Source organism: Thermobia domestica, chromosome 3, assembly GCF_964235325.1.
Source record: "Thermobia domestica chromosome 3, izTheDome1.hap1.1, whole genome shotgun sequence".
In the NCBI taxonomy this organism is placed as follows: domain Eukaryota; kingdom Metazoa; phylum Arthropoda; class Insecta; order Zygentoma; family Lepismatidae; genus Thermobia; species Thermobia domestica.
Window position 1 is genome coordinate 204200296 of NC_137456.1, and position 25641 is coordinate 204225936.

The 25641-nt window shown below is 34.3% G+C and overlaps 1 protein-coding gene across 1 annotated transcript in view; it reads right to left on the bottom strand.

Annotated features, from left to right (window-relative positions):
• Ras64B (ras-like protein 2) overlaps positions 1-25395 on the bottom strand; it is a 59723-nt gene extending 34328 nt beyond the window's left edge. The window contains exons 1-2 of the mRNA XM_081752095.1: positions 25116-25395; positions 12464-12551 (exon numbers count right to left, since the gene is read on the bottom strand). Of these exons, the coding sequence (XP_081608221.1) occupies positions 12464-12551; positions 25116-25220 (193 nt within the window). The 5' untranslated portion in view covers positions 25221-25395. The remainder of the gene's footprint in view (positions 1-12463; positions 12552-25115) is intronic.
• Between the last annotated feature and the right edge of the window lie 246 nt (positions 25396-25641).

A 25641-nucleotide genomic window follows, 5' to 3' on the forward strand; every position in this document is an offset into this window, starting at 1 on the left:
TTATTTATAAGTAGCTGTCGTGCCACTGCTTATTAAAATTTTACAATCAAGCAATATTAGAAATCCTATTCTAAAAATGCACAAATCACACTTATTTTCTGTAAGTTGGCCACCTGTCAAAGTTGGCCACTTTTGGATAGAACCGATGGTGGCCAACATAGACAGGTTTCACTGTATGTTGAAAATTTGATTGAGATAGATCGGGTGGTTCAAAAGTAATTAATTCACGAACATAGTCACTTTTATTTTTATATTTATTGATTTTTGTATATCTTCCCCTTCACCCCCTCCCTTACGTTGCTCCGTCAAAATGAAACGACAAAAATCATCCCAGTCCCGAACTTCATCTACGTCGAAAATTTGATCAAGATCGGTCGGGTGGTTCTAGAGTTATTAGGTTTTATTTATTTTTTAATAATTACCCATCCCCTAAGTTCTACCACCAAAGTAAATATAGCTTAGCACACGAATCTCTGCCGCGGTTGACGGCAAAAAAGAATTAGACTCGCGGCAGAGATTCGTGAGCTAAGCTCTAGCTAAAAGCACTCCCAGGCCAGAACCATATCTACGTTGAAAATTTGATCGAGATCGGTCGGGCAGTTCCAGAGATTAAGAGTCACAAACATAGCTACTTTCAATTTTATAATATAGATAGTGTCTGAAGAAGGATATGTTAGATATCCGAAACTGTCATAATTATTATTTTATAATAAAACGTTGCTTTGCTCAGCATTTCCATTTTAGTGTAAAAATGTTAAGACCAATATTATGAAATAACGATAAAGTAATACAAACTTACACATTAGTTATATTGTAATTGTTATTTCAGAGATTCAAGTGATTTTAATGATAAATAAAATAGAAATTGTTGATCACAAAATAAGAGTGAGTTGATCACTAGTACACATCCTTTCTATATATGCTTACATACCTAGACTATTCTTAATAAATGTGAAGTTGTTTCGTAATTTCAATAAACTGTTGTAATGTTTATCAAAGTTATTAACTCTGGCTACTTTTCTATCTGGATCTTCAATTAGCTTGGGCATAATACACGGGGAACTGCTAAAAATAGTTTAAGCACTTTCCCATTGCAAAAGAGAGCGATTAGAATTTTTGGATTATCCACAAAATCGACATGTAAAAAGGTTTTCGTAGAATCAAAAATTTTAACACTTCCCACCTCATACATTTATAAATATATTCTTTTTATTGTAAAAAACAGGCATCTCTTTAACAAAAATGTTCATAGCCATAATACAAGATAAGGTAGTGACATATTTGTGATGCATCAAAAATATGCCAATATAAGTAAAACCATGTATATGAATTGTGTCCGGTTAAATAATAAACTTTCTATGTACTCCCATGCGCAATAAAAATTGCGCGTATACTATAACTCACAATTTTTCGCATTTATTCCATTTTCCTTACGTTAATGGATAAAATTCAGTTATTAGTATGTTGAGATAATAGAAAGCTATCCACCTAAGGAGATATTTCCGAAAAATAAAATAAAATAATAAAAATATAAGCAAAAAACAAAATTATGCTCGGTTTTGTGTACACTGGCAATCATGATTTCTAGGGATATTTTCAGTAGCAAAGCACGATTGCTGAGGGAAATTGACAATAGGCAGTGAACGAACTGGCGGAAGGTACTGGAAAGTGAAGTAAAATATTGAATTTATTGATTTAAACCTAGTGTCTAGATGGTTTGCCAAATATAAATTAGGTTCTGCAACCAAGATGTCGTACGAAATATAGAAACAAAGAGGAAATCTCCTGTCTTGAGGTTGGAAGTGACACGCGCTATGGATATTAGCATTTATTTGTTAAGAAAAAGAGAACAAGCAAAAAGTAGTTTCCGTAGTTAGGTGGATAGCGTGGTGGATTAGTAGTTCTTACACTATTTTGACACTAGATCGAATCTTTTTTTTTTTTTTTTTTTTTTTTTAAACAAAACATTATGATTTTCATGTTAACAAGAACCGAAGCAATATAATAAGGACATAACTTATTGACATTTTGCTGTAATGACGTAATTATCCAGGATTAGAGTACTATTGGTAATAACTATTGTTTTCAGTTCATGCTGTTGTATAGCTTCTCTCGTCCTGTTTTCTTGGGAAAAGAACAATTTTGTCTCCAACAAACTGTGAAGGATATATCCGGACAGAAAAAGACATCTTAGTACCAAACGTGATTTATCGTGATGAAATGGACTAGTTTGCCATTATTTAAAATAAATAAATAAAAATAAAGTAAATTATTGAAGCTGGCTTCTCTTTAGCTTTTAGCTAAAAAATATTTTTTTTTTCTTTATAAGACTATGCTTTATAAGGTAAGGTGTGTGATCATACCCACAAATTTAGCTAAGGAGTGAAAGATAATTGTTTATACAAACATCTTACATGTTTAGGTGCGTGAAACACCAATACACCATGGTCTCGCTTATCCGACCTAGCTTTGTTCCACATACTGTATGATCCGACATATCATTGCAAATAGCACCAATCGGCAAGAGGAACTGCAAGTTGTGGTCGTAATCTATTTTTCATGCTCTGAAGTCTATCGCTAGCTCGCCCGTCTACACCCTGACTCATATGTCTATCATTCAGTGCAGACACGTATCCAGGTTTTCTATTCGGAGGGGGCCCAACACGAATCCTCGTACGCACGTAATTCTAATGTTTTAAAAATATCAATAATAATAATAATGCAACAGTTCTGTTTTTCTCTTAAACTTTTTCCTACTTTTCATTTATAGACCGGTTTACTTTGGAAACTGCATTATAGCTCAAACAAAATGAAACATATTTTCGAGAGAAATGTAACTAAAGAAAACTGTCTCCTACGTATATCACATAACAAAAATAACAAGAAGACATTTAGTGTATCGTTCTAATATATTAAAGTTAAAACCAGAACGGAAACGAAATGTTAATCCTATTTAAAACTGTTCCTTAATTCCACCTGGTATAATGGCATTATGGTATGTTCTTAGAATTATAACAAGACAACAGCCCATTGCCCAAAGTTTGGACACTGACTCCAAGTAAACTGATATAAAAGAATCTCAAAAGGGTAAAAGCAAGTTCATTAAGTCCGAAAAAAGATGGAAGTATCGCTGTAACTTTAGCCGATGTAATCTTCGTTTTGAAATTTGTGAAATTCAGTGTTATTTGTTAAATCAGTTATTTAAGAATATTGATATACTTTTATAAAATTACACAATTACATTTTAGATGACAGGTGGACATTGTGAACATGAAATTTTACGTTTACACAATACGTTAGCTGAGTTTTATGTATTACGTCCTTATACATCCTATAAACATGGGCTCCGAACACAATTGGGGTTTGAATTCGTTGCAGTAAGTGGATTCACAGACCTTCATAAAAGGTGAATCCTCACAGTATGTGCCGTTTCCTACCATCTCTAAGAGAGCTACATTACATCTGCTATAAATGTAAGGAAATCGCACATGTAAATGCAGAAAAGCTAAATTACAATGAATAAAAATAATTTTATAGTAATTCTTTACAGCAGTCTTCCTCTTCCACACGAGGATCTCAGGCTTTCCAATGCTAATGAAACAAATACAGGAAATCACGAAAAAAATATAAGAGGCTTCGCGAAGCTGTGAAAAAGGAACATTTCAATTATCCAATAGATAGAAATTTAAAAAATGGAAATTACACAAATTGTTATATTAACATACATTCTACTCTAAATATAACTAAATGGGTAATTATCTCGTTGCAAATTTTTATACGAGTTTCTTCGTATTTTCGTACGTGGTTCACCAGTACTAAGCAACGAATATAAGGAAAGTGTAAAAAGGATCTGCATCAGAAAATCAGTGTTTGTAAGTATACGTCTCCAAGATGTGAATAATTTAATCAATAAATAAAATCTAAAATGTAAACATTCTGCAGCTGGCGTTTTTAAGGCAAGACTTGACTATGTGTAACATATTCCACAATTATTTACCTACAGTTAGTGCAAAAAGCATTGGTGCACCTAAATAAATTATTTATGTCTTTAAAATCACTACTCCATAGAACTTTTTAATTAATGTGACGAAACTAGTTTATTTTTTGTTCCGTTTTGAAGGTGTACGAATACCTTTTGCGCTAAACTGTACATTGTTTGGTGTAATTATCTTTAAACAATCAGCAGGAAAGGATGAAACACAGAAGAGTCTCCATTCAACCAGCCTATTGTGGAGACAAAAAGCCCTCCAACCACCCACACATTATTTCCTTATGTTATTTTCACAAGTGGAAGTAGCAATGCCACAAAAATATAGGAGGTTTCGTTAAAATGTAGGAAATATAGGAGCATTGGAAAGCTTGGGATCTTTGATAATTAAGAATGCATATATTGTTCTTCATTTCCATCTTTGTGTTCGCAAGCACGACCTCAAGTACGACGAAAACATGGCTGAAATTTTACGTGTTTCTGCCCACCTACATCTTTGACAGTTGTCTCTGCAGTAATGAGTGCATAGTTAAACAAATGTCACTCATTTCCTTTACATTACCTTGAATACCATCAATATTGTGGATCCTATTTAAGTGATCCTGGCATGATCATATTCAAACTTATGTTCTGTGGAGCTAAGACTGTCAAAACATCCAATTAAGCTGTCTTCACCGATCAGGATAGCTTCAAACCCTATTCGGCCTCTACAATAGCAACTAACAATCATCACATCTCCATTTGCTCCAGCTTGTAGTATCTTGCATCCCGCTGAAACGCACTTTTTTCGGCGCATTTAATATTTAAAATGGACAAATATCAAAGTAAACAAAATCGGACTGGTATAACTAATTTTCGAAACGTATTAAAAAAAAAAAAAAAAAAAATCTGTGGGTCCTGAATGGGTAAAACCAATTTTGATATACACTTATTTTGCACAGTTAATCAAATTCAATGCTTCAAAATAATAATAATAATAATAATAATAATAATAATAATAATAATAATAATAATAATAATAATAATAATAATAATAATAATAAAAGATTTCTCTGTTTATTTCACCCAAAACGTGCAGAAAAGAAAACTCAGATTTTTACTAAAGTAGTATACTAGCCATGAGATCCACTAAATTGTTCATGTCACCGTTTTATATATATATAGTAATACAACAAAATATTTTACTCAAAATATATTAATTTGAATAATTGCTTTTATTGCTTTCAGATAGTGTCACTGTTACAAGTCATAGACTATATCAATCTAAATATCCAGGGCGAAGGAAGTTGTATTAACTTCATCAGAAAGAGATTACAATAGTATTTCAAATTTATGTTTTCATAAAATTTCGGTCTGTAATTAAATTTTGAAGGTATTTTTCGATTTAATTAATTACAATCCAATAAAACTCGAATAGTTACATTATTTGGCTTTCGTTATTTAATTGGACCATTCACATTGGACTTTCCACTATTCTAATTAAGACTGACTTATCACATTTAAATCCCTCTAATAAACAACAAAAGTCGATATGAGCTGATCCATTCTAACCAGTCTCCGATTGCAATATTATACGTTCCAGAATAATAAAAAAAATAATAAAATAAAAACCAACCAGACTATTGACATAACTATGGAACGCATTCTTGGCACTCTACATGTCAAGATCTACATTTGTGAGACAAAACATTTGTATTTTTGATCAGCACCATCCCTTAATTGAACCAGAACGATATAGGAAGTCAGTCTTCCTATAAGAAGGGCAGCAAATTGAAGCCGAACTTCCTTTAAGTTAGTTAGCCTATGTCCTCCATGATTTCTTCAGGGAATTATATAACAACAACCATTCTGCAATATGACGAAACGAAGGCTATATTGGTCCTAGCTAACAAGAATAATAACAACGTAAAGAAATTTTGTTCGATGTTGCTTTCGTATCCGTATCAAAATGTTATGAAGATGTAACAAAGGGATTTCATTCTCTAAAAAGGAATAACAAAGTGGAGATATTCATAGGAGATGGATAAGATGCGTGACGCAACGCCAATTTAGTTAAACATATTAATTGCATAACTAAGCTGATATTATCGTCACAGCTACTACACATGCACTATAGCATGACGGTAACATTATGATGGCAGCTCAGTCGCCGCCATCTTGGGCTGGCGACTTCAATCTCCTGATAATTAAATGTAGAAAATTCTGTTACCTGAACTGCAGGTATGTTTACCCGTAGACAGAGAATTCCTGACACGAGCGAGATTCCGACTCTGATCTCCTCTCCTTCAACGTCTACTACATTCTGGTCCACATCAAAATGGCTGACATGTAACCATTAGCTTGTCGGTGGCATACCCAAAACAGGTTAAACAAAATTTTAATGGAAACTCTTTGAAGACCAAAATATCACACAGGTTCAGCCGAAATAACAATTTTGTCATAGCTCTAAGTCCAAAATTATTAATTTCCCATCTTAAACTTTTAGAATTTCTAGGAGTTCCCTGCCACCTTTCTTCCGCTATCTTTTCTTCTTCTTCTTCTTATATATATATATATATATATATATATATATATATATATATACGCAACTATTCGCACACTGTAACTATGTATGGTAATGTTTTTGGAACACCTACGAATTATTCGTTATTTTAACCATGTATATACTGTATGGGGTTTGTCCTGGTTCGTAATTAATCTTCTTAATAACTCAACGCGTTTTATCACTTTCTTAACTGACGTTTATTATTTGATCATGAGAAGTATATATAATTAACTTTTCTGCACATATAACAAAATATATGGACCTTCATACACACACACTTCTTTTCTCGTCAAGATGTCTACGTATAAGTACATTTATTTATACCGTTGCTATAGTAACAACAACTCTTATTTTAACTACCGATTACACCAATAATCTCGAAATCTCTATATATCTTTCTTTCTCTTTTATACATTATACTGTTCACATAATTCGCCTCTGATCCCCTTTCTGAAAATAGGCACAGATTGCCAATGATACATACAACGTTATCGTTGTAGATGTCGCCTCGAACGGGACTTCCATATAGTTTTACTATGAAGGAAAGAACCCTGGGTTAGATATCATGAAACGTTTACCTTTTGAATAGCCCTCATATATATATATCACCATTAATATACATATTCTACTTTTCCATTTATATATATAATATACTATAACATAACATATTTTTATATTTGTCAAAATATCTCGACATTAATAACGACGAATTACAATTATTATAATTAAGGCTATTCAAGAATTAAACCTAACTAGTAGTTTCCTTATAGGGTACAAAATTAACTATTCCTTCATATATAAACAACACTATTTACAAACAAAGATCTTCATAATATTAAATATTGATAGGATCAGAAGTCAACAAAGTTGGAACCTATAAACGCATTAATGGTCATCACTTAACACATTAATAAACTTTGAAAACTGAAGAGATTCGATATTCATTATTCTTATTCTTTCCATATAATAAATTGCATCTATTTCATATATCTGTCATTACTTTCATAAGTTTACATTAAAATTACGATCTTTTGTTTTTAAATATTCATAATATTCATATGAAATCCGAATGAAATAAAAACACGAAAACAATAGTAGCTTTTTACAATAAAGCTCTTAGATAATTTCTTATCATGAAACACAAATCAACATTTTCTCAGTTAATGCTATGAAAGAAAATTCAACGATAGAATAACAAAGTTGGAACAATATTTCATAGTTACATATGTTTTCAACGTACATTTTAATAATAAATTGAATAAAGATCACATTAACCATGGACGTAAGCAAAGGTCAACTTAATACAAATCCGTCGGACGGCTTTTTGACAGTTCAAGTTACTTGACCAATGCATTAGTTTGAGTCGCATTGAGAGTCACAAACATGAATACAATATGTCACGTTAGTTGCATCTATAGTTCTTTGCTTCTTATTTTGAGGACTTTCGGCATCTCCGGTATTTCTACGTAATCTCCGTTAAACGAGATTAGACCTTGTACCTACATGTTTCCTAAGCAAACGTAATCGTACTTCACTAGAGTTAAGTCGAGTCACACAATCACAATCACATTTACCATCACTACCAACGTTAGTTTCGGTTATGTTACCGGTATCACATTTATCATCATCGATAACACTAGGTTTAGTTCTCCTTCGTTTCCCTGAAGGTGAAATATCATGTCTTCTAATAGATCGGTATTCGTCCTTTACGTGACATCCACGGTGGTCTTTCCTACCACGGTTTCCTTTTCTTCTGTAGCCAGCCTTGGTAACATTATCGGCATACATGGATCTAACATCACCTTTTACATTGGGATCACACTTTAGTCTCCCATGGCCACTTCGAACTTGGTTACGAAGATTAGTTTGATGTAATCTATTACTGTGTTGAAACTTTGATGTATTTTCTAAACTTTGTAGCATCATATATGAATGCTGGAAACCAACATACTGCATTACATGCTGTGAAAGCATCATCGGATTGTTCACTGACATCATACCGGTCTTTTCGTTGAATGCACAATTCAACAGATTTACTTCATTCGACCACTCCATACAAGCACTGTTGAAAACATACGTCTTCTTTCTACATCTCATGAATATTGGAATCAACTTATTTCTTGCTAGCGGGTAGCGCAAACAGTTAATAGCGATCTCAAGATAAGGATAATTATAACTTTTCACATACTGATACATACCAGAGTCTTTGCTACGAACAATATCAGTAAAGCAGTCAAAAACATTCAAACTAAGAGAGAAGTCGGGATAATCCGATCTAACCAATACAGCGGTATGCTTATATGAACCTTCGGCTAATCCTATCCCAAGTTCCTGCATTTGATCCTGCTTACCATCATTGCACTGCTGAAGTCGCTCTCGCTTCTTATCATCGCATTGCAGCAATTGATCTAGCTTCTGGTCTCAATTTTCCAGTTTCTGGATCAGCTTCGCATGATGTTCATCGATACGTTGACTAATCTTTGCAAGATGTTCATCGATAGATTGGTTAAAATTTGCAAAATGTTCATCGATACATTGGTTAAAATTTGCAATACGTTCATCAATACGTTGAGTAATCTTTGCTTGGTCCTGAATCTGTTTCTTGATTTCTATCAATAAGTCCATTATGTTATTTGAAGAATTCATGTCGCTCGCTTCTACTTTTCTTCAAAACGAGACAACTATCTCCTGGGTATACGGCACCAATTTTTGTATGGGGTTTGTCCTGGTTCGTAATTAATCTTCTTAATAACTCAACGCGTTTTATCACTTTCTTAACTGACGTTTATTATTTGATCATGAGAAGTATATATAATTAACTTTTCTGCACATATAACAAAATATATGGACCTTCATACACACACTTCTTTTCTCGTCAAGATGTCTACATATAAGTACATTTATTTATACCGTTGCTATAGTAACAACAACTCTTATTTTAACTACCGATTACACCAATAATCTCGAAATCTCTATATATCTTTCTTTCTCTTTTATACATTATACTGTTCACATAATTCGCCTCTGATCCCCTTTCTGAAAATAGGCACAGATTGCCAATGATACATACAACGTTATCGTTGTAATATCTTAGTATTATTATTAAAAATGCATCCTATTCTTTTTCTGTTAAACTTTAAGTTTCTAAAAACGTTTAGAATAATGTCATTTCACTCACTTATTTGGGTCTGGTAACAGCGGACATAGGTTTCTAAACACAAAAGAGTAACGTAATACTTGTTATTGATAGTTGAATAGCAACTGTCGTCACTCATTTCAACACGCACCAGTCATATGCTATTGAAAAGTAGCAACCATCTTATAACAAGCAGGCTCACGCCTCATTAATACGAAGAAGATACTACTGCACTGCCTTGATATTAACCGTGAACGTAAATTCTGGTAAGCATTGGAATATTATAAAACTTTACCGTGTATATAATCCAATTTACAAATTTATTATTTACATCTTATGTCGGTCTTATTTACTAATTTACGCTATTTAATGTACAGATTTAGTATAACTCGCCAATGTCAATATTATCACGGTAACCTTATCTTAAAATTTACGAGAGTGACATCACGTACATTGACTTGTTTATTTTCACACAAACAATAGCAAGTCAACAGTTACCTACGGCTTAGGACAAGAATAGTAACACAAAAGCACATATAGTAAACCAAAGAATCAATGGGAAATTAACCTAACAATAAATACACTCCAACAAACATATCCAACGGTAACAATGTTGCACTAATTAACTATACGGGTGCCACAGAATAATAACACAGAAAGAAAATCAATATACCGTTACGGCAAACCGGTACGTTACACTGCTGCTTGCAAATAGCTCAAAAAGGAAATAACTTGCATTTATTTACCACTGTTTGAGGGAAACTCACTCTGCCCGAGAGTAACGTAAATACAATCTTTAATTTCTATTTCCACATGGAAAGTTTCTCCTAATTATCGCAACTCTTTCCTATAATTTCTGCTTGTACTTCCATATCTATCAAACACTACGAGAATGTGTCCATAATGCGCAAAGACGTATGCTACATACTGTAAAATATTTCTTGAAGTATCACTAGACGCTGCTATACAACACCGAGATGATGCCAAACATCGACTATATATAAAGGATCGTATCTTGGGGTACTGCTTCGACGTCGACGAAAAACTGCATCTATTTATGATTTTATGCGCTTCCTCGTTAGATCTTACTCATTAAAAAGTGAGAGGAGACATGCTGACAGTCCAAAGTTCAAGATCTCACACAAATATTTTCCAGTCCTCACTATGAAGAATATACGACGAATTTCATTGTGATTTACACAAACTGATTCATTACGCATAGTCACTAATCTTGTTACACTACTTATTGACTTCTGAGGTGAATTTCACTTATTTTCATTCCTGCAATCCTTTTCATTGTAGCAATTCCGAATGCTGTCTTATCATATTTTTACATGTTCTCTCGAATGAATTGTTTCCGGAACCGGAACCAGCCGATAAAACACTGAACCTCAGTGGGATCGCGATTCTAATGGTGATGTTCGGAATTTCTTCGTTATTGGCGAGCCGGAGTGTTTTCACATCATGTTCTGCTGTTTTAACTCTGGAGTGTAATGCAATATCCACATATCAGTGCCAGTAATAACGAGGTCCTGCAAACTGTCGCTTTTTCGACCAAATGCTGCAAATGATAAAGTAACACGACCATTTGTTGGCTCTTGTTGACATTATTAAGCTTACGAACTCACCAACATAACACCATGTGCTATCCCAACGAATCATAAACAATGTCATAAAAACTACCAGAGGAAATATCAAGCTCCCTGGCAATGTCCGTCAGATGAACACGCCGATCTACTTTCACCAACATGTGAAATGTTGTCCGGTGTCACCGAGAAATGAGGTCAGCCCGATCGCTCATTATCCTGGACATTTCTTGTCCATTTTCAAACTCCTTGGACCACCACTACACACTTTGCACTGTTAAACACTTGTTTTGATACACCAGTTTTATTCTCCTGTGGGTATCTGTGGCTGTGTGTTCCTTGCACCATATAAAACGAATAAAACTTTGTTGTTCATATGGCGTGGACGTCGTGAGCACTCTGGCCATCTTTGACTACTGATAACAGCGCCGTGCGGTGGAAGAAATCGAAGTTAATGTGCGACTACTCCAACAAAAGCCTACTGCATTGCTCATATAACTCAATTTTGTATTGAAATGTATTACACGCTACACTGATCATGCTTCATGACTACAAAACTTAACGATTCATTACTATGTCGAACTCAAGAAGTTCATTTATTTTATTTTATCCAATCTGCGCACTACTGCAACCATCATGACAGTGTGAGGCCTCTCACTTCGAATTATCAATGCATGCTCCTAGCTGGAAAACAGTTGCAATGGTTCATCTTTCGAAATATTTCCATTGTTGAAAGAATTGATAAGACGAGGCGTCAGGTGACATGGATATCAAATCGATTACCCATACCTTCAGAGAAGCTTTGGGAGCTAGTAAGATCGAGGGAGCTCCGCAAGTATATTACTATGAAGAAAAAACTGAGTTACATCCTTTTCAGTTTCTTATTAACTAGTTAAAAAGTCGTTCCAAAAATATTTGGGACAAATGTTGAATTACAGAATATGTTAAGTGACATTATAATTAGCTCTGAAGTTATTTTCCACTTTCAGAACAAATTACCGTGATTAGGGAAGGCTCTTCAAGAAGCGGTTTCACTTTAGCATTTCAAAGACATTGAACAAAAACTACTATGAAATTAGTAAAGCGAAAGCGAATTCGTTAGGTCAAACTCTTCTAGCAGAGGTAAGTAGAGCTCAAACGTGTTTCCAATTCTAAAAGGTAAATAACATAAAACAAATTTTGTGTTTATACGCAAAATCGATACTTACTATCCAGCTTAGCGGGGACATCGTCAATAACACACTGCTTCGTATAGGAGTCTTCTATCGTTGGATCATAGTCTGTCACGAAGTAGCTCTGAAAAATATTAATATATCAGTTAGTATACGTACTCCACGGACCAAGTGAAGTCTCCTTTCTAGGCTATGTTACAAATAGTTTTTTGGGACATATTCAAGCTGTTATATTCCGAAGGCAGTTCACTTAACAGCATTAGATACAATACACATAGCTGTAAAAATTAATGAAAAATTTAAGGATTTAAAATTAAAAATAAAGGTTATGAACAAAATAATTGATTAAATTAATGTCAGAAGAAGTAACGGTTGAAATTAAAATCAGTTTCAAAATCAATCATATCATTGGCATTTCATATTTTCTTATTTAAAGACTTTGGATTTTCATATTTTTTCCTCATACGTTGCCTCTCTTTAGTAATTGCAGCATTTTTAGACCTAGCTAAAGCATCTGATACAATAACACACAAAACTTTGCTACACAAACTTAAGTAATGTGTAATACGAGGAAAATTCTTATCGTGGTTTGCGAGGAATATCGCTGGAATAGCAAAACAAATTGTCTAAACTGGAAACTTCAGAAATCAATGTAGAACTACAGAAGTCCTAGAGCCATTTTTTTTTTAATTCGGTGCCTTCCATTTCAATTCAGGCAGAGCATGTACCATCACCATCTCAGATATTGTTGAAACTTTTTTTTTTTTATAGCAACTAGACATGTTTTTAAGAGAACCATATTTTTTTATTTTCTCGAAAAAAAAATCCCGCCAAGTAATGGGCCATCAAAGAAGGGGAGTACAATTCATGAATTCTAGAAGACATGGAAAATGGTCAACTTCGGAGCACCACCATTCAGCTATGGAGACAGGTAGAGTTATAATTCTTGTTGTGGTATGCACATAAGGATATAAATAAACTATATTTTATTATAGTTTGGTTTGCGCATGCGTATCTTTTTGTAGATAAATTAACAAATGGACGTCTGAAACGTTGAAGTTTGCGATTTTTTTCGAGCACTTCCGGTTCGAATTTTAAAATTCTGTTTTCACGGTTGGTAAGACCTAGTTACCCGCTTTCCAAAAAAAAAAAAAAAAAAAAAAATGTATCGCTTCTGTGTGCAACCGTTTTGTCTTAAAAAATTGGAGAAATTGCAAAATTTTCAAAAATCGCCATTTTCTCGAAAACACCATCTTTTAAAATTCTGAAATTTTGTCAGATGGTTCAACCTTACATGAATAATAAACACAATACCGTTTTCGACCAATGCTTTATGAATTAACTACAGCCTTTTGAAGTTAGCGAAATTTCTTTAATTTTGATGTCACAGTTAGCAACACTGGAAACAATAAAAGTGCAATGATTTGATGATGTTTGTGGTTCGCATTCATTAAATAAAAAATAAAAGGTTTTCTTGACTGGTTTTTATTATTTTGATCAAAAAAGACTCTGAAATAGTAAAATGAGCCTCCCCCTACTCCCTGTTTTCTTAAACCGAAGTAATCTGAGATGGAAATTACGATTACGAAACACACAAATTGAAGTCTACTTGAAATGGCCATCCAATAAATTCTGATCTGTAAAAAGCCTGAACTATTACCTCAGTGATGATTCGGAATGCTCCAGACAAAGTCTCAATTAAGTGCGATGTCATTACAATGATCGAAAAAGGACAAAAAAGTTTAAAAAAAAAAAAATCGAAACGAATCAAAGAAATTTACGGACTTTTTAAACTGAACAATCCCAGCATAAGAATGGGTCACTCAGAATTTTATAGTATTCGACTAAAGTGGGTCAGTCCGCAACCTGCGAGGGAAGTGTGTGTGTGTATCGTGCAAATTTTAAGTTAGTTGCTACTGCGTTGCAACAAATCAAAGGTGCAGCATGTATTGAAGCTGTCATGAGTGACCTATTTCCTTTAGTAGTATGATCCGTAGAAAATGACAGTTGTCTTCTTCAGGAATGTGGCGTTGGCCCGCAACCAGACAGGGACTAGCCCCCTAAACTTTTCGTGGCCCCTCCAGATCTTAACATAAATTGCTATTATTAATACAAAAAACACAATTTAGCTATTTGTAAGAGAATTTTTAATGACCCCCCCCCCCTAACATGTTCATGCCACTCCCAAACCTCTGTGGCTGGTTGCGGACCTGCTGTGGTGAATGTCCTGGAGTGGAAGGAATGCTGGGCAAATCAGTAAAAATTCTCCCATGTACTCATAGCCATAGACAAGATTCTAAAAATACTCGAAGAAAAGCGAAAATAACCGTGTCAGTGATTTCTGATGGTGCTGCATCCCACTTTAAAAAACGCTTTCAGATGATCGAGATGCAGATAGGTCCGATGAAGCAGTGTTTTTGCAGTGAAACCGGCCCTGCAAGGGTCTTTGCGACGGTATTGGGGGGGGGGGGTTAAAAAATGAGGTAACGAGGCATAACTTTAGGCGAAAATAGATACATAGTATTAAAACCGCAGAAGAATTCGTGAGTATAGTGCAAGTACAAACTCCGGGTATTACTTTCGTTTTGTTACCTGGAACTGAATTCGACAACTTCCGGAAGAAGAAAACATAAAAGCAAGAAAGGGAAAGTGTGCGACCGGTAACTGGTATTCAACGAAGTCACCTTTGGCTTTCGGAAAATGGCGAAGTTTTTATGGCAGTAACGGGTCACCATGACCTAACTTCATGCTTCCGCAAAATTGAGCTTCTGCAATTCAAAGTGTAGATTTAAGAAGTTTGAAAAAAGGAACTTTTGTTACATACATAAACGTATGATAACCAGTGATGCGTGGCAGAAATATTATGAATAAATCATGAATTACGTGAAGCCGAAGTGCTGTTTAGCCTTCCACATGGACCTTCAGCAGGGTACAATGTGCTATGCAAGGGCGGATCCAGGACGGACTTCTGGGGACGGGGTTGTAATACTGCTACTTAGAGCTACTTTTAAGAGCTCCAAACTCTGGGATGGGTTTTATTCATATATAAAATAAGAAAGTTTCTTCTTCTGGGGGGGGGAAGGCGATCGTACCCCTGGATACAACCCTGGACGAGTTGTGAGTGCACCAACACCTATTGGGCATCTGCACGGTTACATGCTATTCATGCTATTAGCGAAGAAGACACCAAGCAAGACCATGTAATAAAAAAAAAAAAATAAAAAATAAAAAAAAAACTGAAATTTTGTTTTCGAAGACCATTTGAAGTAAGTGAACTTCAAATTTGTGTGTTTCGTAATCGTAATTTCCACCTCAGATTACTTCGGTTTAAGAAAACAGAGGAGTAGAGGGAGGCTCATTTTACTATTTCAGAGAGCCTTTTTGATCAAAATAATAAAAACCAGTCAAGAAAACCTTTTATTTTTCATTTAATGAATGCGAACCACAAACATCATCAAATCATTTCAATTTATTGTTTCCAGTGTTGCTAACTGTGACATCAAAGTTAACGAAACTTCGCTAACTTCAAAAGGCTGTAGCTAATTCATGAAGCATTGGTCGAGAATGGTATTTGGTGTGTTTATTATTCATGTAAGGTTGAACCATCTGACAAAATTTCAGAATTTTAAAAGATGATGTTTTCGAGAAAATGGCGCCCGAAAATGACAATTTTTGAAAATTTTGCAATTTCTCCAATTTTTGCGACAAAAAGGTTGCACACAGAAGCGATACATTTTTTTTTTTCTGAAAGCGGGTAACTAGGTCTTACCAACCGTGAAAACAGAATTTTAAAATTCGAACCGGAAGTGCTCAAAAAAAATTCACAAACTTCAACGTTTTAGATAAACTGACGTTCATTTGTTAATTTATCTACAAAAAGATACGCATGCGCAAACCAAACTATAATAAAATATAGTTTATTTATATACCTATGTACATACCACAACAAGAATTATAACTCTATCTGTCTCCATAGTTGAATGGTGGGGCTCCGAAGTTGACCATTTTCCATGTCTTCTACAATTCATAAATTGTACTCCCAGTCTTTGTTGGCCCATTACTTGACGGGAAAATTTTTTTCGAGAAAACAAAAAATATGAGTCTCTTAAAAACATGTCTAATTGCTATAAAAAAAAGTTTCAACAATATCTGAGATGATGATACTTCTTTTTTTTGCCTGAGTTGAAATGGAAAGCACCATATGTATTAATGATTTATGTAATTTAGAAATAGATTGGCATATACAATCTTGCGCTGATGAAACTTTCTTACTGTTGGTGGAAAGATATTCGATGTAACTTTCTTAAAAGCCAAGTTAGAATTGAATAATAATAATAATAATAATAATAATAATAATAATAATAATAATAATGTTATGGATCAGTAATAATCTGGTAGTGTTAAATGATGATAAAATTAGCTTCTCTGGACAGCAACCACATAAATTACTGAAATTGCATAATTGTGAAAGTACTACAAGATGTCAATGTAAAATCTTACTAAAGAAACGAACTATTTAGGAACAAACATCATAAATATTTTAGGATGAAATTACTATAGTCAATAACTTACTGAAGTTTTAAAAAAACTGTCATATAAATTTGTTCAACTGAATAATAGACAGCTATCAACAACTAGTTCTGGTCGCACATACTGCTTTATGACAGCAGATTTAACAGTGTGTGACACACAGTGGAAACTTCATCGGAAAGTACCTCTTACTACAAATGATTCTACAAGCCGAAGGATTTGATACTGTTTTTGAAGGTACTGTTTATTACATGAACTTATTATCAACTCACTAACACCAACTCTCACGCACACAAGTATGTATGTAAGCCTACCGCAGTGATCCATTGCATATTATTAAGAAATTTGTTTCTGTTTGTAATAACGTGTCTTCATGATCAGTACGGTGCAGAAATACAGTGTCTCAAATTCCCAACGTCTAAAACAGTAGGTATCGTAGGATGTCTGAATTAATGCAGATACATCCTTAAGATGGCAACACTGTTCACCCCATTGCCTATATGTGCATATATACTACTCACAAGGAACGTGTCATCCGGACATCCGAATCAAAACCTAGTCCATTCGATAAACATAACAAAGATATGTTCATGCACAAAAAAATAGGTGGCATGGAGAACGGAGTAAATTCCTGGAGCCCATTAACCCTGTTAGTATAAAGAAAATTGTAGACTGGAAGTGAAGCTACTGCATCAACACTATTCATTGGAAAGTCATAGTTCATTCTCTTCAGAATGGAACAAGCTTTCCAGAGGTGCTATGTATTGGGACCCATAACGTGCTTGAACAGGGAAAATGTCGGGACAATTACCTCCAGAGATCCCTGCCATAAATTTGGTCCCCTCTGAGTGGCCCCGGGTAAAATCACACAATCCAAATGTATCTCAAAAAATACTGTAAGAAATGTATGCACCAAGTTTTGTATTGATAGATGGAATAGATATGAGGGAAAAACTTCTATACCAATACACGCTTTCCCCTCATACCTATTCTGACTTATACAATAACGAGAATGAGTTGTTAAAGTTTTGGGAACGTCACGGTTTAATTAAATTGGAAATTGATTACCGTAAATGTGGGGCGAGTTTGAAGTTGTGTAAGGATAGAGTGCTTTTGGCGTGTGTCTGCTTTTCGTGGAAAATTTTTCGAAAAATCAAAGTTACGTGTGGACAGAGTTGGCTGGTTTAAACCAAGGTGGTTCAAACCAGCTGTTTTTTTTTTTTTTTTAATCAAAAAACCAACTGGTTTAAACCAAATACGAAAAATGTTCATAAAAGTGTAAGTGTTCGTAAAATCTTGATGAACACACATTTGTGGGTTATCACTGTCACTCCCATACATTGTTCGTATTATATTCAGACTAAACTCTTCATTCATTACTGAAAGAGATTATACTACAAAAGCAACTTTATATATATTATATATATATATATATATATATATATATATATATATATATATATATATATCTATATATATCTATATATATATATATATATATATATATATATATAAGTTTATGAATATTTCTTTTGTGATTTTTTTATAGTTTGTTAATATTGTTATGCAGTTGCAATAAAAGAAAAATTCTAAATATTGTTTCGTTTCAATAATGTTTACTATTGATAAAATACCTCAAAATGCCATACTTCTTTTTTTTGGGAGGGGGGAGTCATATAAACCCCACCAGAGGCACTTATTGAAATCAGAAGTATCTTTGGTATCTATTTATATATAAATGGATCAGAGCCAAAGTGGACTCAAATAATTCGTATCTTTATTCACTTTTCTTACTGATATGCACATTAAGTCGTATTTATTTAACTTGGAGCCAAGTAACTTGGACTAAATTAGTTCTTCTGTACTCTGCAGTACTTTGAAATTGTTCATATGTAATTCTGTATAATGGTTTCACTTGTGTTTATCTTTTAGTCCTTCTGAAAATTATATTCACAATTATGTAAAGATCGGTACAATGTATTTTTATCAAGAGTCCTTCGTGAGTGAGTCGGCAGACGTATCGCATTTGTGGCCAATTAGTCCCGGTCTCGAGTTCAAATGGAGGACAATTTCTCTCGGATGTAAGCCGAGAAGCGGTTTGGATTCCGCTTTAAGCTTATGTGACTCCTCCCAGCATAACCCGGTTGTTGCATAATAACACCAAGGTGAAACTAACTTATTTTTATCCATATGTGATATAAATACATAGAGCAAATTATTTAAACCAAAAAAACCGAGTTTAAACCAGGGTGGATTGATTTAAATCACTTGATTTTTTAAAGAAAAATAGTTGATTTAAATCAAATTCCGAAATAATTTAAAGTGAAAATAAGTAAAGCCCGTTTCTGTTCTGTTATTTCGATTATGGAAGATGATAATCATAATACAATGAGACTCAAATGTACAGTATGTACAACGTAGTATGAAGACAAGTATTATGCAGAGGATGATTAGGGAAAATCCTGTTTTGAACGGGTAACAGGGCAATCCTGTTTTCTTCTCTTCGTAACATAGGGTTTATATCGTAAATCGTTAACTATTCCAACGGGGAAATCACCATCGACATTTAAGACGAAGATTCTTTTGTGTGCGCGTCTATATATTTGTTTCCAGATAATAGGGCGTATTTAGAAGTTCCCTATCCCCTCTCCGAAATTTTTAAATTTTATAACTTTAGGCAAAATTTATGTATTTCGTGACGCAAGCTAGTTACAATTTCCTTAAAAGTATGCCCCTGCCAAATATCAATAACTTTTGTGGAAAAAACTGTCACTTTGATAAGCGTTGCTGTACTTTTTCCTTAACGCTTAACCTTTTAAATTATATCACCAATTTTTAGGTGATAGGATAAAATCTTCATTGTTCGATTAAAAAAGTACCAATAAAGCTTTTTACTTCGTTTTTTCAGGACTGAAGGCATTGTAGAGCACGTTACATATGCTTTCACGCCTCTCTGCGTCGAGACATAGGATGTGAGGAAGTCATAAATTTTAAAAAGATATTTTTTGTTGTGCCTATTTTTATTATTTTTTGGCGGGCCTACATTTTGCATTCAGAAGACTGAAATTCCGCACACTCGTTCAGTGCTCCCTTAGTATGTTTCAGATGATTTCAGATCTCTGCGTGAAAACTGGGGGGTCCAGAGGGGCAAAATGAAAAAAAAAGGATATTTTTAACAAAAAAATAGCTTTCTTCGCGATTTTCCCGCCTAAGATGGAGACATATGAATGGTACCATCTGAAAGGCTGTTCTATTCTTTAGAATGTACGAACCATGATCTTAGGATAAATAGGGATGTCTCAGGAAACTGTTACCTGAGATTCTGTTTTATACGGGAATCTGGGATATTTGGGGGCTTACTTTTGCATCTAGAAGTTTGAAATTTTGAACACTCATTCACTGCACCCCTTAGTATTTTTCGGATTTGTTTCAGATTTTTGCCTTTAAACAGAGGCGGTAGAAAATCCCTTTTTTCGTGATTTTCCAGCCCCAGATAGCCTACACGATGGAGACATTTGAATGGCACCGTTTACAACTTTGTTTTATTCTGAAGAGAATAATGCACAAATCATGATTTTAGGATAAATAGGGATGTCTGAGGAAATTTTTATATTACATCCGGGTCATCTGGGGTATTATGGGGATGTTCTTAGCTCATTGTTAAATATTTTTCATACCCTTACTATTCAAGATAAAAGCTTGAAATTTTGTACACACATTTAGTACACCCTTAGTATTTCCCAGTTGATTTTGAGATCTGTGCGTTAACACAGGGGAGTCCAGAGGGGATTAAAATTTGAAAAAAAAAATCAGAAAAAATCCCGGCTTATCTCAAAAATTTCCGCTTCAGGAACATGATACGAAAAATGTGAATGTTACCGTTTTAAAGGCTGTTCTATTCTGAAGAGAATGAGGTATGAATCATTATCCTAGGATAAATAGGGATAATGATTGACTGAAAGTCTATAATTTACAAAAGCCATAATTTAAAATTAAGGAACATTGTTTGGGATTGATGTAGGTTAACGATTGGGGATTAATTCAAAATTCATCCCTAATACTTTCACTTAAATGGCGTAATTGGCATTTAATACTAATTCGTAATGCTTTTTTCTTTAGTTTGCGACTTGTATTATACGAGGAGAAAGATTTGATTTAATTTTTTAAAAAAAATCATCAAAAATGAATTTTTTTCCACTCTGGTTTAAACCCCAAAAATTCGTTGTTTTTTTTTTTCAATAAAAACCATGGTTTTTGCCAGCCCTGCGTGTGGAGCAGATTGTTCATTTCATTTCCCTTTGATGTTATGTTAAGCGACCTTGCAAAGTTTAATTGAACATGAACTTTGATACATTATTCTTTGTTTGCTTGACAAATTTTCATGCATGGTGCATGTTGTGGATTTTTTTCTTTTTCTTGATTGCCGATTTGGCTCTTTATTTTAATACTGTGGTAAGTAGTCTTCTTTTATTTTATTGCATTATAATTTTGAAAGAAGGGAGGTGTTGCCTTACGTGAACGTGTATTGTGTGTTTCAGATGTAAAGCGACATGAACTTGAGTTGGCTTCACACGTTGTCCAATTGGCTTTGAGCGGTGCTGACAATTCGCGACAAGCAGTTCTTCACGCTGACTTCTCGCCCTACTGCGAATCTTGATAATACCAAAGGCGCTACTTAGAAATATTGTATTAGCATATTAACTGTTCACTTTAGGAAGCAGAGAAAGGAACACATACGTGAAAACTACATCTTTTTATGTCAACTGGTTGTCATGATACACGCTTTTAAAAGTTTCCATATAAAACAATTAGTACGATGAGCGTTGAGTCCCGCATGTAATTTCTAGTGGATTTTGTTTTGATTTGGAGATAGAACTCACAACTTTTATTACAGGATAGTCAGGGATGTAGCCAGCAGGTTGTTTTAGGGGAACATTACTTTCAAGAGGAGACAAGCTTTTCACATATTAAAAGCAAAACAAATGACCTCTTTCAAAATATGAAAGCATTTTAAATCACCATACATATATACATACTACACATATATTATATTTTCATACATGTGTTATTTTCCCTAACTTTGAACATCCAAACAATACTTGGTCTAAGCAGGAAAAATTTCTCACAGGTTTTGATCCTTGTACTACTAACAAGAGAGAGGTTTCATGAGAATCTGAGATGGTGGGTTAAATGACCAGGATGAACTGACATGGAATTACCCAAATGTAGAGCGGAAACTAATGGAAGGAGAGTTGTATCTGACGCAAATGCGGTTAAGTGGATTTTATCGGGCAAAATCTGCAAAACCTATGGAAGAAATGTTACTTGATTTCACAATAGAATTCTACAAGTAATGAAAATATGACAGGACTGGATCTCTTTTATGTATAATATGGTAGAAACTCGAAATGGAAAGTGTGCTCTTTGACGCGTAATACTCCATTAGGAAGACATGAAATGAAATACTATGTAAAAGTAGTGTACAAAGTTATGATAGAAATTTCGAGAAACTGTGTCACGCATAAAGTGTTTGCCGTGCTTTTACGCCATATAAAGTATTTTCCCATTATCCCCGTTTATGCGTATACCCACCTCGCTAACGCGCCTACTCCATACGAAGGCACCCTGTCGTTACCACTCAGGTCCTCGTCCTGTGCTCCTCCACTAACCCCGTTAGGTAACATTCGTAGTTTTTGTGGCCAAGGACCAGCTGATTTGAGTTTAAGTCAAATCGTATTTTATACACTGTAGTTTTTATGTTATACGTGCATACGCTGTAGTTATACTCAGCCATTCTGATGTCAATCGCACCTATTAATGCACCTCCTCCCTTAAAAAAAAAAAAAAAAAAAAAAAAAAAAAACTCTCTAAAGAAGTAAGAGTGAATTTCCTGCCAAGAGAAATTTATATTTCATGAACATAAGTATACCCTAGTGTGGTAATCTAGTATAGGAAAGTAGGCGGCCCTATTTCCGAACAAGTTTTTAAATTTTTGATGTCACTTGTTATTGATACAAGGTTCCGTCCCTAACCCTCTCTAGAAGTTTATTTACGTAACACTGTAGTAGGGAGTTGTTATAATGCTGGTTGAAAACATTACAAGGTAATAATTCACTGTTTATCTTTATATCTGAATAGTGTGTAGTTTGCAGCACTTAAAAGTTGAAATTTTGTGCAGAAATATAATACAAATGAATATTAATCTACTGAAAAGCCAAGAAAGCATGAAAATAAGAAATATTTCCGATTAACACTTAAAACTGAACGATAGGAATGAAAGAATAATTATAGGTAAGGTATATTAAACAAAAAAATGGTCCATGTTCCGTTAAGGGGGTCCAGAACTACACTGGACCCCCTTAAGCTAACCTGACCTAAGCTAACCTGACCTAAGCTAACCTAACCTAACCTAACCTAACCTGACCTGATCTAACCTAATATAACGTTATATTATGTAATCACACGAAAATCAATAGAAAGAAGTAGTGTCAAAGGTTCTGGACCCCCTTATCGGAACATTGACCAAAAAATAAATAGAAACACAACGTTAAAAACAAATCTGTGTGGGTCTAATACGGAACCGCCATATACGGAAGATTAACCTAAACCAGTACCGTACAAATACGCGTTAAATATATATATACAGTGGCGGATCCAAGGGGTGGGCTATAGGGGCTATAGCCCCCCCCCCCCCCCTTGACGCTCAGATATACACTGGATAAAATGGGCTTCAATCCTGCTATACACTGGATAAAACGGCAAAATATGGTTCAGCCCCTTCCTTGATCATATCCTGGATCCGCCCCTGTATATATATATATATATATATATATATATATATATATATATATATATATATATATATATATATATTCTTAATCGTTCTAAGTAAGCAAAAAAGCGAACTCTACAATTCAAACAGGTTTCTGGGTATTACTCGAGCAGACGGTTCTACCAAATTTTCACACACTTATTGCATTTTCCGATTTCTTCTTGCAGAGCATGCACTAAATGAGGAACTAATGCATAAACCACGAACCAGCATGTGCTAGGTGGCCACTAAAAGCACGAATGCTATCTAACCGAGTCGGGGCAGAAGCGCAGCAGAGAGGCCCGAGCGGAGTGAGAGGGTGCCTCCGTAGGATGCAGGCGTGTCAGCGACGGGGGGCATAAGGATAAACAAGGATAGTGGAAAAATACATAAAATATCAGCAATAATTTTCACCTTCAAAAACACTGAAATAATCGTAATAACTCTTACTTTCAAAATAGCTTCACTGGTTTCCCGGGTACAAATTGCCCGCTGAGAGGAGAAATTCGTCTGTTTTGAATTTTTACTTCTTTTCCACACTTCGCATAGTTGATTTTACGTTTCAACATATCATGACGCTTCAAAATCTTTATAATATGACGCTCTTTATCACACAATTCTTTGTAATAAAGTCGTATGTTTGTATTACATTCATCGCAAATGTCCATTGCTAACACGAGCAGAACATTCTCGCCGTTCATTTCCACCTTTTTTGCATTCTTGTATTCTTTCAGAATACGTTCACCCCTGTTCAATATTTACTTCAATATGATATCTAATGACAGAAATTACTTATATTTACACTCTACTTCTTTTACGAAAACAGTTTGACATCGTATTTTACCTATAAATTTTGTTTTTTGGTAGAGCCGTCTGCTCGAGTGAACCCGGTTTCTGATATATTCTTCAATTTAAAACAATAATAAACAAATGTCTGCAGCTTGCACATTAAAGTACTGCCGACAGCTCGTCAATCTGCAAATTTATACATATTCATACGAAATATATATAATTATCTCAAGTTCTCTATCCTATTATTGATCAAATATAATACTGGTAATTAATTTCTTGAAGTGTTCTAAGTGTATTTCCAAAGCAAATGTACTATGCTAAAGAGTTTCAACGAATAGAAGTTGAAGGAAGCACTAAAAAAGTGCTAATTATGACTCACCACACCTCTCGCAAGATTCCAGTTCGTAATTGGAACAAATGGTTTACAAAAGCTTATAATCTTCAATATTAGAAAAGAGGACTATCTTTCTTGACCTCACACATTTTCTTCAATAATAAAATTTGCATATAAATTTAAGAAGTTTCAATATTAACTACGTCCTCAGAAGTTATTACCTGAATAAACTGTATCGTTATAGCTGACTTTCCAACGCCTCCACCTCCAACAACAACTAATTTGTATGTTTGTGCGTAAATTTGTCTATCATTTTGTTTAGACATTTCGAATTAAATATAACAAACAAACACACTGAGAATTTCAATAAGATAAAACTCTGCTACTATTATTGCCTCACACACAAATACATAACACAACACACCCGAATATGGTATCCCCCACTTTCTGTATAATACAACCTCTTTTTCAACCTCCCAAGCTACTAGCTTCTCTCTTTTCCAAATCCACGAACGGTTATAAATGAGGAGAATTGAACATATAATCCTGTAGACTACAAGTATAAAATTGTATATTATTATTAGGGAGGGCCAAAATTTTCCGGAATCCGGATTCCGGAAATTTTGTTTTCCGGAATCGGAAAATTTACTTTCCGGAATTCGGAAAAATTCCGGAATTCGGAAAAAATCCGGAATTCGGAAAAATTCCGGAATTCAGAAAAATTCCGGAATTCGGAAAAAATCCGGA